The 13,240-nt window shown below is 43.6% G+C and overlaps 1 protein-coding gene across 1 annotated transcript in view; it reads left to right on the forward strand.

Moving 5' to 3' along the window:
• The first annotated feature begins 1,208 nt into the window (after nucleotides 1–1,208).
• Nucleotides 1,209–13,240, forward strand: part of ippk (inositol 1,3,4,5,6-pentakisphosphate 2-kinase) — a 40,627-nt gene continuing 28,595 nt past the window's right edge. The window contains exons 1-8 of the mRNA XM_036984287.1: nucleotides 1,209–1,439; nucleotides 1,908–1,967; nucleotides 2,564–2,659; nucleotides 2,938–3,004; nucleotides 3,476–3,603; nucleotides 4,893–4,982; nucleotides 8,383–8,441; nucleotides 8,893–8,965. Of these exons, the coding sequence (XP_036840182.1) occupies nucleotides 1,359–1,439; nucleotides 1,908–1,967; nucleotides 2,564–2,659; nucleotides 2,938–3,004; nucleotides 3,476–3,603; nucleotides 4,893–4,982; nucleotides 8,383–8,441; nucleotides 8,893–8,965 (654 nt within the window). The 5' untranslated portion in view covers nucleotides 1,209–1,358. The remainder of the gene's footprint in view (nucleotides 1,440–1,907; nucleotides 1,968–2,563; nucleotides 2,660–2,937; nucleotides 3,005–3,475; nucleotides 3,604–4,892; nucleotides 4,983–8,382; nucleotides 8,442–8,892; nucleotides 8,966–13,240) is intronic.

Genomic DNA, 13,240 nt, shown 5'->3' on the forward strand with positions numbered 1-13,240 from the left:
GCCCACCCATTTTTACCTACCTCATCCCCATACTGTTTTTATTTATTTACTTTTCTGCTCTTTTTCACACCAGTATCTCTACCTGTACATGACCATCTGATCATTTATCACTCTAGTGTTAATCTGCTAAATTGTAATTATTCGCCTACCTCCTCATGCCTTTTGCACACAATGTATATAGACTCTCCTTTTTTTCTACTGTGTTATTGACTTTTTTTTTATTGTTTACTCCATGTGTAACTCTGTGTTGTTGTCTGTTCACACTGCTATGCTTTATCTTGGCCAGGTCGCAGTTGTAAATGAGAACTTGTTCTCAACTAGCCTACCTGGTTAAATAAAGGTGTTCTCAACTGGCCTACCTGGTTAAATAAAGGTGTTCTCAACTGGCCTACCTGGTTAAATAAAGGTGAAATAAAAATGTACAAATAAAGTACACTATATACAATTGCCAATGGTGTGTGTGCAAGTGAGTGGTTGCGTGCATAGATGTTGATAATGAGGGGTGTTGAGAGGTGCCAAAACAAACAAGCCTAGGTGCGTCCCATTTTGCTGACGACACTTCCGGCTCTGCCCACAGGCATCCTATTGAGGAAAACAAGAGCAAAGAGTAAGAATTCGGCAGATGGAGTGGGAAGATCATCACAGCTTCCAACTGTGTGGTAACAGTTTGGGGTAGGGCCTTTCCTAATTCAGCAAAATTACCCCTACACAAAGCGAGGTCTGTACAGAAATGGTTTGTCGCGATCGGTGTGGAAGAACTTGACTAGCCTGCACCAAGCCCTGACCTCAACTCCATTGAACACCTTTGGGATTAATTGTAACGCAGACTGCGAACCAGGCCTAATCGCCTAACATCAGTGCCCGACTTCACTAATGCTCTTGTGGTCACAGCAATGTTCCAACATCTAGTGGAAAGCCTTCCCAGACTTGTGGAGGTTGTTATGGCAACTCCATAATAGCGCCCATTATTTTTGGAATGAGATGTTCGACTAGCAGTTGTCCACATACTTTTAGTCATGTAGTGTATCTTAGATCGCAGAACACATTCTCTTGGGGCACTGTCATTAGAATAACACGTGCGATTGGCAACAGTTTTCCATCCTATTTGGATTGGCTGCCGAAAATATCCGAGTTCCGTTACGTCTGATTGAAGTATCCAATGAAAATTGCATCTAAAAACATCTGGCCAATACGATGAGAGTGGGCGGGACATCCTCCAGAAAGCAATAGTTCTTTGGTGTCAGTCAGTAGCTTAAAAATTATTGTCTTAGCTTCAGAACTTGTGTGCGTTAGCCTGGCAAAGTTGCTGGAGTTCATAAGCGATATAGATTAATTTTCCTACAACGTACAGTTCTGTTATGGAACTGGACAAAATGGACGAGAACGACTGGAAATACCACGGAGAAGGCAACAAAAGCCTAGTGGTTTCTAATGTCCAGGTGAGCTAGCTAATGTTAGGTCAGTAAGCTAAAATCTTGGTAGCTAGCATATGCTACTAACTAGCTAGGTAGCTAATATATTAGCTAGCTGGTCAGGTTGTCTGGCGTCGTCCAGGTCTGTAAAAGCAAAAAGTGGAAAGTAAAATATTGTTTATTTTACTTGTCACTAGATTGTTTGCCTAGTAGTCATCTGATTTATTGTGTTTTTTTCCTCTCCCCCACATCAGTTGCTAGCTACCAAATATCAAGCTAGCGTCGTAGCTAACGTTAGCCACATTTAGTGCCTTGGAAATCAAACTAGCAATGTATTAACGGTAGCAAGCAAGCAAGCTAGCTAACTTTAACCTTGCGGAGTTATCACATGGGTTACAGAAAATGACTCTCACTCCACCTTTTTAAATGTATATTTAGGTACCTTCTTTAAAATGATTTCCCATGCTGATATTTTTCAACACTCTTCCTATCCAGCACGCCAGAGTCCTTCGGCTCCTGAAGTATTCTACAGAAGATGCCGAAAACTCGCATAAGGTTAGAAAATATTTTCCCGTGTCCCATTAGTTGACTCCCCCCCCCATAACAATTACAACAATAAACTGTCAGATCTTGGTTTGGTAACAAAAGATATGCTCCTAAATCGAAATGTCTTAAGAATTGGTTTATTCTGTGAATCGTTTAGTGTCTTTTTATTATGATTAATCAACAACTCAATCCAACTCCCTGTATTGGTTTGTTTCCATGTGATCATTTAAAAGGAATTTGGGTGGGGGGGGGGGGGGGATTTCGTTTCTGGAAATCAACATTTGGGTGAGCAAGGCAAGGCGGAGTAACGTTACGTTGCCACCATATTCTGATCTTTGGTCATTTTTTTTGTATTTTTCCTCACTAAAGGTTAGGATTATGGGAGGGGTTAGCTGATCCCAGATCTGTCCATTTACTTGTGTAAGGCTCTCAAAGGTCCAGTTTAGGATGAATGGCTTTCATTGACTGCTTGTATCAACCAAGCGAGTGAAGGCACAAACACGAGTATCCCGTCATTGCATTTACACAGAGCTCTGAAAAAATGAACACTCCAGGATTGTCCCAGAAACCCAATTTCTCTTGACGATCTGTTTCTTCTCTTCCAGACAACAGAACAAGCTTTTCGCCACATACAGAACATAGTTGACTATAGTCAAAATGTCATGAAGCCACTGCTGGGGGAGAAATTTGTCCACGACGGAGTAAGACATATATATATTCTGTGCTAACTATGTTGTTGTAAATAGCATGGTACCTTTCCCCCAATATGTTATGAGGTTAACTGTTTGGTTAAAAGACAGTTATTTTGCCACATGTTACTAATAAAGTTATCAAATCCAGTTGAAAGGTTATGGTCAGTTCTGCTCCCTGATACAGCGTTGTATGATAGTGTATGCTATAGATACACCAATCGATACATTATTGTATGATAGTGTATGCTTTTGATGCATATCAATCAATGCATTATTGTTTGTGTTAGGAGGCTGTGAAGCTCCCGCTGGACTTTGTCCGACAGCTGTCATTGAAGGTCCAGCAGGAAAGGCCAGGTATGTGTCGTCTTTTTAGTTTGTCAGGGTTTGGCATCTTCAGGTTGTCATGAAATATGACACATCACATTTCCTTGTGTTGTTGTGGAATACATCAGCAGACTAAGCTGTGGTGCGTGTGAAGTTAGTGGTGACAGAATGCTATCTATAGGTAGTGGAATCTACAGTCTACGTGTCTGGTGGAACGGAACTCTAAAGTGCTTTGTATTTATTTCATCATTATGAGGAAATTACTTCTTTATGACTATAGTTAAAGCCTACACGTCAACGGCCAGTTCCCAGACACAGGTGATCACAGTCGGGGATTAAAAATCAGTCTCAAAGGAGATTCTCTGTTGAAAGAGCTGTTTAGTTCAGAACTAGCCTCAATGTGTCTGGGGGGGGGAAAAAAGGGCCCCAAATGTCTGTGACTGAAGTTGTCGTGAATGTGTTATAACAACCCATCTGTCTGTGTGTTCCATGTCATGGCAGAGTCTCGCTGTGACAAAGTGATGGATACGTTTAGTGGATGTGCCTTGTGTCTGCCTAACCTCACCCAGCTCTCCTCCTGCTGCTGCTGCTGCAGAGAACACAGACCTCCTCTCTGTATAGAGATTAAGGTACAGTCTATGGGCCCTGGTAAAAAGTAGCACACACACACACTACCGTTCAAAAGTTTGGGGTCACTTAGAAAGGTCCTTGTTTTTGTCCATTAAAATAACATCAAAGGCCAGCTTCCCGGAGTCGCCTCTTCACTGTTCACGTTGAGACTGGTGTTTTGCGGGTACTATTTAATGAAGCTGCCAGTTGGGGACTTGTGAGGCGTCTGTTTCTCAAACTAGACTCTCTAATGTACTTGTCCTCTTGCTCAGTTGTGCACCGGGGCCTCCTACTCCTCTTTCTATTCTGGTTAGAGCCAGTTTACGCTGTTCTGTGAAGGGAGTAGTACACAGCGTTGTACCAAATCTTCAGTTTCTTGGCATTTTCTCACATGGAATAAGCTTAATTTCTCAGAGCAAGAATAGACTGACGAGTTTCAGAAAATGTCTTTGTTTTTGGCCATTTTGAGCCTGTAATCGAACCCACAAATGCTGATGCTCCAGATACTCAACTAGTCTAAATAAGGCCAGTTTTATTGCTTCTTTAATCAGGACAACAGTTGTCAGCTGTGCTAACATAATTGCAAAGGGTTTTTCTAACGATCAATTAGCCTTTTAAAATAAACTTGGATTAGTTAATACAACGTGCCATTGGAACACAGGAGTGATGGTTGCTGATAATGGGCCTCTGTACTCCTATGTAGATATTCCATTAAAATCAGCCGTTTCCAGCTACAATAGTCATTTACAACATTAACAATGTCTACAGTGTATTTCTGATCAATTTGATGTTATTTTAACGGACAGAAAAAAATGTGCTTTTCTTTCAAACACAAGGACATTTCTAAGTGACCCCAAACTTTTGAGAGGGAGAGAGACCGACCATTTGGGACGGCCTCAGTCATCTCCCCATTTTATACATTTTTAAGGATGGAGCTATAGTTGTAGGAAGTTACTGCTCATTGAGAAACACTGTAGAACCCGTTCTCAAAACCAATTTACATTCCTGGTTAAACAATGATTAAATAAACAGATTATGTAAACTTGACAAGTTTTTTTTTTTTTTTAAATATACAAATACACAGACCGTGAAAAGACGTGATGACACTCCTTTTTATAAGGACCTGGGTTATTGAATACAGGATTAAAGGAAAACTGAGTCAGAAGTCATGGGGGTTTTTGATGTCAAGCGATACAGGGACAAGTGTGTTTTTTTTTTTTTTTTTAGCTAAAAAAAAAAATAACCGTTTTGTTGATTCCACTTAATTAAGTCAGCCGCGGTGACTCACTTCTGGTCTCGTGTTTTACAGCCCAAGTGTGGATTTCTGCCGTCCTCTAGACACGTTACGAAAGAAATCAAAAAGCAGGTGTGCCGCTTCTGCATGCATCAACATTTTAAGGTGAGTTCACATTGTTTAGGGAACGACGTTGGAACAACCTGCCGTACTACATTTAGTTTGATGACCTTGAGGGTTCTTCAATGAGAAATGACGTGTACATTACCTAGTCAAATACAACAGAGCACACACCTGCTTCACTTGACTGGTCCTTTTGACTATACCAGAGAATAGACAGGGGTTAGGACATCTACCAGAGAATAGACAGGGGTTAGGATATCTACTAGGGGCCAGGCACCAGAGAATAGACAGGGGTTAGGATATCTACTAGGGGCCAGGCACCAGAGAATAGACAGGGGTTTAGGATATCTACCAGAGAATAGACAGGGGTTAGGACATCTACCAGAGAATAGACTGGGGTTAGGACATCTACCAGAGAATAGACAGGGGTTAGGACATCTACCAGAGAATAGACAGGGGTTAGGATATCTACTAGGGGCCAGGCACCAGAGAATAGACAGGGGTTTAGGATATCTACCAGAGAATAGACTGGGGTTAGGATATCTACCAGAGAATAGACAGGGGTTAGGATATCTACTAGGGGCCAGGCACCAGAGAATAGACAGGGGTTAGGATATCTACTAGGGGCCAGGCACCAGAGAATAGACAGGGGTTTAGGATATCTACCAGAGAATAGACAGGGGTTAGGACATCTACCAGAGAATAGACTGGGGTTAGGACATCTACCAGAGAATAGACTGGGGTTAGGACATCTACCAGAGAATAGACAGGGGTTAGGACATCTACCAGAGAATAGACAGGGGTTAGGATATCTACTAGGGGCCAGGCACCAGAGAATAGACAGGGGTTTAGGATATCTACCAGAGAATAGACTGGGGTTAGGATATCTACCAGAGAATAGACTGGGGGTTAGGACATCTACCAGAGAATAGACTGGGGGTTAGGACATCTACCAGAGAATAGACTGGGGGTTAGGACATCTACCAGAGAATAGACTGGGGGTTAGGACATCTACCAGAGAATAGACTGGGGGTTAGGACATCTACCAGAGAATAGACTGGGGGTTAGGACATCTACCAGAGAATAGACTGGGGGTTAGGACATCTACCAGAGAATAGACTGGGGGTTAGGACATCTACCAGAGAATAGACTGGGGGTTAGGACATCTACCAGAGAATAGACTGGGGGTTAGGACATCTACCAGAGAATAGACTGGGGGTTAGGACATCTACCAGAGAATAGACTGGGGGTTAGGACATCTACCAGAGAATAGACTGGGGGTTAGGACATCTACCAGAGAATAGACTGGGGGTTAGGACATCTACCAGAGAATAGACTGGGGGTTAGGACATCTACCAGAGAATAGACTGGGGGTTAGGACATCTACCAGAGAATAGACTGGGGGTTAGGACATCTACCAGAGAATAGACTGGGGGTTAGGACATCTACCAGAGAATAGACTGGGGGTTAGGACATCTACCAGAGAATAGACTGGGGGTTAGGACATCTACCAGAGAATAGACTGGGGGTTAGGACATCTACCAGAGAATAGACTGGGGGTTAGGACATCTACCAGAGAATAGACTGGGGGTTAGGACATCTACCAGAGAATAGACTGGGGGTTAGGACATCTACCAGAGAATAGACTGGGGGTTAGGACATCTACCAGAGAATAGACTGGGGGTTAGGACATCTACCAGAGAATAGACTGGGGGTTAGGACATCTACCAGAGAATAGACTGGGGGTTAGGACATCTACCAGAGAATAGACTGGGGGTTAGGACATCTACCAGAGAATAGACTGGGGGTTAGGACATCTACCAGAGAATAGACTGGGGGTTAGGACATCTACCAGAGAATAGACTGGGGGTTAGGACATCTACCAGAGAATAGACTGGGGGTTAGGACATCTACCAGAGAATAGACTGGGGGTTAGGACATCTACCAGAGAATAGACTGGGGGTTAGGACATCTACCAGAGAATAGACTGGGGGTTAGGACATCTACCAGAGAATAGACTGGGGGTTAGGACATCTACCAGAGAATAGACTGGGGGTTAGGACATCTACCAGAGAATAGACTGGGGGTTAGGACATCTACCAGAGAATAGACTGGGGGTTAGGACATCTACCAGAGAATAGACTGGGGGTTAGGACATCTACCAGAGAATAGACTGGGGGTTAGGACATCTACCAGAGAATAGACTGGGGGTTAGGACATCTACCAGAGAATAGACTGGGGGTTAGGACATCTACCAGAGAATAGACTGGGGGTTAGGACATCTACCAGAGAATAGACTGGGGGTTAGGACATCTACCAGAGAATAGACTGGGGGTTAGGACATCTACCAGAGAATAGACTGGGGGTTAGGACATCTACCAGAGAATAGACTGGGGGTTAGGACATCTACCAGAGAATAGACTGGGGGTTAGGACATCTACCAGAGAATAGACTGGGGGTTAGGACATCTACCAGAGAATAGACTGGGGGTTAGGACATCTACCAGAGAATAGACTGGGGGTTAGGACATCTACCAGAGAATAGACTGGGGGTTAGGACATCTACCAGAGAATAGACTGGGGGTTAGGACATCTACCAGAGAATAGACTGGGGGTTAGGACATCTACCAGAGAATAGACTGGGGGTTAGGACATCTACCAGAGAATAGACTGGGGGTTAGGACATCTACCAGAGAATAGACTGGGGGTTAGGACATCTACCAGAGAATAGACTGGGGGTTAGGACATCTACCAGAGAATAGACTGGGGGTTAGGACATCTACCAGAGAATAGACTGGGGGTTAGGACATCTACCAGAGAATAGACTGGGGGTTAGGACATCTACCAGAGAATAGACTGGGGGTTAGGACATCTACCAGAGAATAGACTGGGGGTTAGGACATCTACCAGAGAATAGACTGGGGGTTAGGACATCTACCAGAGAATAGACTGGGGGTTAGGACATCTACCAGAGAATAGACTGGGGGTTAGGACATCTACCAGAGAATAGACTGGGGGTTAGGACATCTACCAGAGAATAGACTGGGGGTTAGGACATCTACCAGAGAATAGACTGGGGGTTAGGACATCTACCAGAGAATAGACTGGGGGTTAGGACATCTACCAGAGAATAGACTGGGGGTTAGGACATCTACCAGAGAATAGACTGGGGGTTAGGACATCTACCAGAGAATAGACTGGGGGTTAGGACATCTACCAGAGAATAGACTGGGGGTTAGGACATCTACCAGAGAATAGACTGGGGGTTAGGACATCTACCAGAGAATAGACTGGGGGTTAGGACATCTACTTGGAGCCAGGCATTTGTTATTGTGAAAGTTGAGTGTTGTGATCGGTGTCTGCCCCCTGGTGGTGAGACTGGAGAACTGCGCCGGGTGGAGACAAACGTACTGAGTTTTGTGCTCTTCTCTCTAACTCAACAGTTGGCCCATGGAAAGTGGAAACGGCTGAGCCGGTACTGTCCCTTAGACCTGTTCTCAGGGTAAGTGACAGTACACGTCACCTGCCCAGTTATCAATTCAATTCAAGGGGCTTTATTGGCATGGGAAACATATTTACCTTTCCGAAACAAGTGAAATAGATGATAAACAAAAAAGAACACAAAAGTTTCAAAATAAAAAATAACCTTTCACATCATATGTGAACAACACAGTGTTGTAACGATGTGCAAATAGTTGAAGTACAAAAGGGAAAATAAATAAACATGGGTTGTATATAGAATGGTGTTTTGTTCTTCGATGGTTGACCTTTTCTTGTGGCAACAGGTCGCACATCTTGCTGCTGTGATTGTCACCATCTTGTGGTACACATGGTGTATCTACAACCATTTGATCTGACCATGTTCAGAACTCGGTGCTCCTCTAGTCTGTATATGATTCCACAGCATGTGGATAAAGTGCCATGTGTACTCAGCCTGAATCTCTCTGCTTTAGGAACAAACAGAGAATGTCCCTAGCCATCAAGCACTTGATAGAGGAACCTCAAAACAACTTTAAAATCTTCAAGGTATGTATCTCTGCGGTACACCTGTCGTACTCATTCTGCAACAGTAGTCCTCTCGTTGCATTGCGCAATGTATTATTTCACCCTGACCTGTCTGTCTCTATCCAGACTGGATCTATAGCTGTCAGGGTTATTAAACCTGTCTGTCTCTATCCAGACTGGATCTATAGCTGTCAGGGTTATTAAACCTGTCTGTCTCTATCCAGGCTGGATCTATAGCTGTCAGGGTTATTAAACCTGTCTGTCTCTATCCAGGCTGGATCTATAGCTGTCAGGGTTATTAAACCTGTCTGTCTCTATCCAGACTGGATCTATAGCTGTCAGGGTTATTAAACCTGTCTGTCTCTATCCAGACTGGATCTATAGCTGTCAGGGTTATGAAACCTACCTGTCTCTATCCAGGCTGGATCTATAGCTGTCAGGGTTATTAAACCTGTCTGTCTCTATCCAGACTGGATCTATAGCTGTCAGGGTTATTAAACCTGTCTGTCTCTATCCAGGCTGGATCTATAGCTGTCAGGGTTATTAAACCTGTCTCTATCCAGGCTGGATCTATAGCTGTCAGGGTTATTAAACCTGTCTGTCTCTATCCAGGCTGGATCTATAGCTGTCAGGGTTATTAAACCTGTCTGTCTCTATCCAGACTGGATCTATAGCTGTCAGGGTTATTAAACCTGTCTGTCTCTATCCAGACTGGATCTATAGCTGTCAGGGTTATTAAACCTGTCTGTCTCTATCCAGACTGGATCTATAGCTGTCAGGGTTATTAAACCTGTCTCTATCCAGGCTGGATCTATAGCTGTCAGGGTTATTAAACCTGTCTGTCTCTATCCAGACTGGATCTATAGCTGTCAGGGTTATTAAACCTGTCTCTATCCAGGCTGGATCTATAGCTGTCAGGGTTATTAAACCTGTCTGTCTCTATCCAGACTGGATCTATAGCTGTCAGGGTTATTAAACCTGTCTGTCTCTATCCAGACTGGATCTATAGCTGTCAGGGTTATTAAACCTGTCTGTCTCTATCCAGACTGGATCTATAGCTGTCAGGGTTATTAAACCTGTCTGTCTCTATCCAGGCTGGATCTATAGCTGTCAGGGTTATTAAACCTGTCTGTCTCTATCCAGGCTGGATCTATAGCTGTCAGGGTTATGAAACCTGTCTGTCTCTATCCAGGCTGGATCTATAGCTGTCAGGGTTATTAAACCTGTCTGTCTCTATCCAGGCTGGATCTATAGCTGTCAGGGTTATTAAACCTGTCTGTCTCTATCCAGACTGGATCTATAGCTGTCAGGGTTATTAAACCTGTCTGTCTCTATCCAGACTGGATCTATAGCTGTCAGGGTTATTAAACCTGTCTGTCTCTATCCAGGCTGGATCTATAGCTGTCAGGGTTATTAAACCTGTCTGTCTCTATCCAGACTGGATCTATAGCTGTCAGGGTTATTAAACCTGTCTGTCTCTATCCAGGCTGGATCTATAGCTGTCAGGGTTATTAAACCTGTCTGTCTCTATCCAGACTGGATCTATAGCTGTCAGGGTTATTAAACCTGTCTGTCTCTATCCAGACTGGATCTATAGCTGTCAGGGTTATTAAACCTGTCTGTCTCTATCCAGGCTGGATCTATAGCTGTCAGGGTTATTAAACCTGTCTGTCTCTATCCAGACTGGATCTATAGCTGTCAGGGTTATTAAACCTGTCTGTCTCTATCCAGGCTGGATCTATAGCTGTCAGGGTTATTAAACCTGTCTGTCTCTATCCAGACTGGATCTATAGCTGTCAGGGTTATTAAACCTGTCTGTCTCTATCCAGGCTGGATCTATAGCTGTCAGGGTTATTAAACCTGTCTGTCTCTATCCAGACTGGATCTATAGCTGTCAGGGTTATTAAACCTGTCTGTCTCTATCCAGACTGGATCTATAGCTGTCAGGGTTATTAAACCTGTCTGTCTCTATCCAGGCTGGATCTATAGCTGTCAGGGTTATTAAACCTGTCTGTCTCTATCCAGGCTGGATCTATAGCTGTCAGGGTTATTAAACCTGTCTGTCTCTATCCAGACTGGATCTATAGCTGTCAGGGTTATTAAACCTGTCTGTCTCTATCCAGGCTGGATCTATAGCTGTCAGGGTTATTAAACCTGTCTGTCTCTATCCAGACTGGATCTATAGCTGTCAGGGTTATTAAACCTGTCTCTATCCAGGCTGGATCTATAGCTGTCAGGGTTATTAAACCTGTCTGTCTCTATCCAGACTGGATCTATAGCTGTCAGGGTTATTAAACCTGTCTCTATCCAGACTGGATCTATAGCTGTCAGGGTTATTAAACCTGTCTCTATCCAGGCTGGATCTATAGCTGTCAGGGTTATTAAACCTGTCTGTCTCTATCCAGACTGGATCTATAGCTGTCAGGGTTATTAAACCTGTCTGTCTCTATCCAGACTGGATCTATAGCTGTCAGGGTTATTAAACCTGTCTGTCTCTATCCAGGCTGGATCTATAGCTGTCAGGGTTATTAAACCTGTCTGTCTCTATCCAGACTGGATCTATAGCTGTCAGGGTTATTAAACCTGTCTGTCTCTATCCAGGCTGGATCTATAGCTGTCAGGGTTATTAAACCTGTCTGTCTCTATCCAGACTGGATCTATAGCTGTCAGGGTTATTAAACCTGTCTGTCTCTATCCAGGCTGGATCTATAGCTGTCAGGGTTATTAAACCTGTCTGTCTCTATCCAGGCTGGATCTATAGCTGTCAGGGTTATTAAACCTGTCTGTCTCTATCCAGGCTGGATCTATAGCTGTCAGGGTTATTAAACCTGTCTGTCTCTATCCAGGCTGGATCTATAGCTGTCAGGGTTATTAAACCTGTCTGTCTCTATCCAGACTGGATCTATAGCTGTCAGGGTTATTAAACCTGTCTCTATCCAGACTGGATCTATAGCTGTCAGGGTTATTAAACCTGTCTCTATCCAGGCTGGATCTATAGCTGTCAGGGTTATTAAACCTGTCTGTCTCTATCCAGACTGGATCTATAGCTGTCAGGGTTATTAAACCTGTCTCTATCCAGGCTGGATCTATAGCTGTCAGGGTTATTAAACCTGTCTGTCTCTATCCAGACTGGATCTATAGCTGTCAGGGTTATTAAACCTGTCTGTCTCTATCCAGACTGGATCTATAGCTGTCAGGGTTATTAAACCTGTCTCTATCCAGACTGGATCTATAGCTGTCAGGGTTATTAAACCTGTCTGTCTCTATCCAGGCTGGATCTATAGCTGTCAGGGTTATGAAACCTGTCTGTCTCTATCCAGACTGGATCTATAGCTGTCAGGGTTATTAAACCTGTCTGTCTCTATCCAGACTGGATCTATAGCTGTCAGGGTTATTAAACCTGTCTGTCTCTATCCAGACTGGATCTATAGCTGTCAGGGTTATTAAACCTGTCTGTCTCTATCCAGACTGGATCTATAGCTGTCAGGGTTATTAAACCTGTCTCTATCCAGGCTGGATCTATAGCTGTCAGGGTTATTAAACCTGTCTGTCTCTATCCAGGCTGGATCTATAGCTGTCAGGGTTATTAAACCTGTCTGTCTCTATCCAGACTGGATCTATAGCTGTCAGGGTTATTAAACCTGTCTGTCTCTATCCAGGCTGGATCTATAGCTGTCAGGGTTATTAAACCTGTCTGTCTCTATCCAGGCTGGATCTATAGCTGTCAGGGTTATTAAACCTGTCTGTCTCTATCCAGACTGGATCTATAGCTGTCAGGGTTATTAAACCTGTCTGTCTCTATCCAGACTGGATCTATAGCTGTCAGGGTTATTAAACCTGTCTGTCTCTATCCAGACTGGATCTATAGCTGTCAGGGTTATTAAACCTGTCTGTCTCTATCCAGACTGGATCTATAGCTGTCAGGGTTATTAAACCTGTCTGTCTCTATCCAGACTGGATCTATAGCTGTCAGGGTTATTAAACCTGTCTGTCTCTATCCAGACTGGATCTATAGCTGTCAGGGTTATTAAACCTGTCTGTCTCTATCCAGGCTGGATCTATAGCTGTCAGGGTTATTAAACCTGTCTGTCTCTATCCAGGCTGGATCTATAGCTGTCAGGGTTATTAAACCTGTCTGTCTCTATCCAGACTGGATCTATAGCTGTCAGGGTTATTAAACCTGTCTGTCTCTATCCAGACTGGATCTATAGCTGTCAGGGTTATTAAACCTGTCTGTCTCTATCCAGACTGGATCTATAGCTGTCAGGGTTATTAAACCTGTCTGTCTCTATCCAG

The sequence above is a fragment of the Oncorhynchus mykiss genome, chromosome 7, assembly GCF_013265735.2.
Source record: "Oncorhynchus mykiss isolate Arlee chromosome 7, USDA_OmykA_1.1, whole genome shotgun sequence".
NCBI classification, from domain to species: domain Eukaryota; kingdom Metazoa; phylum Chordata; class Actinopteri; order Salmoniformes; family Salmonidae; genus Oncorhynchus; species Oncorhynchus mykiss.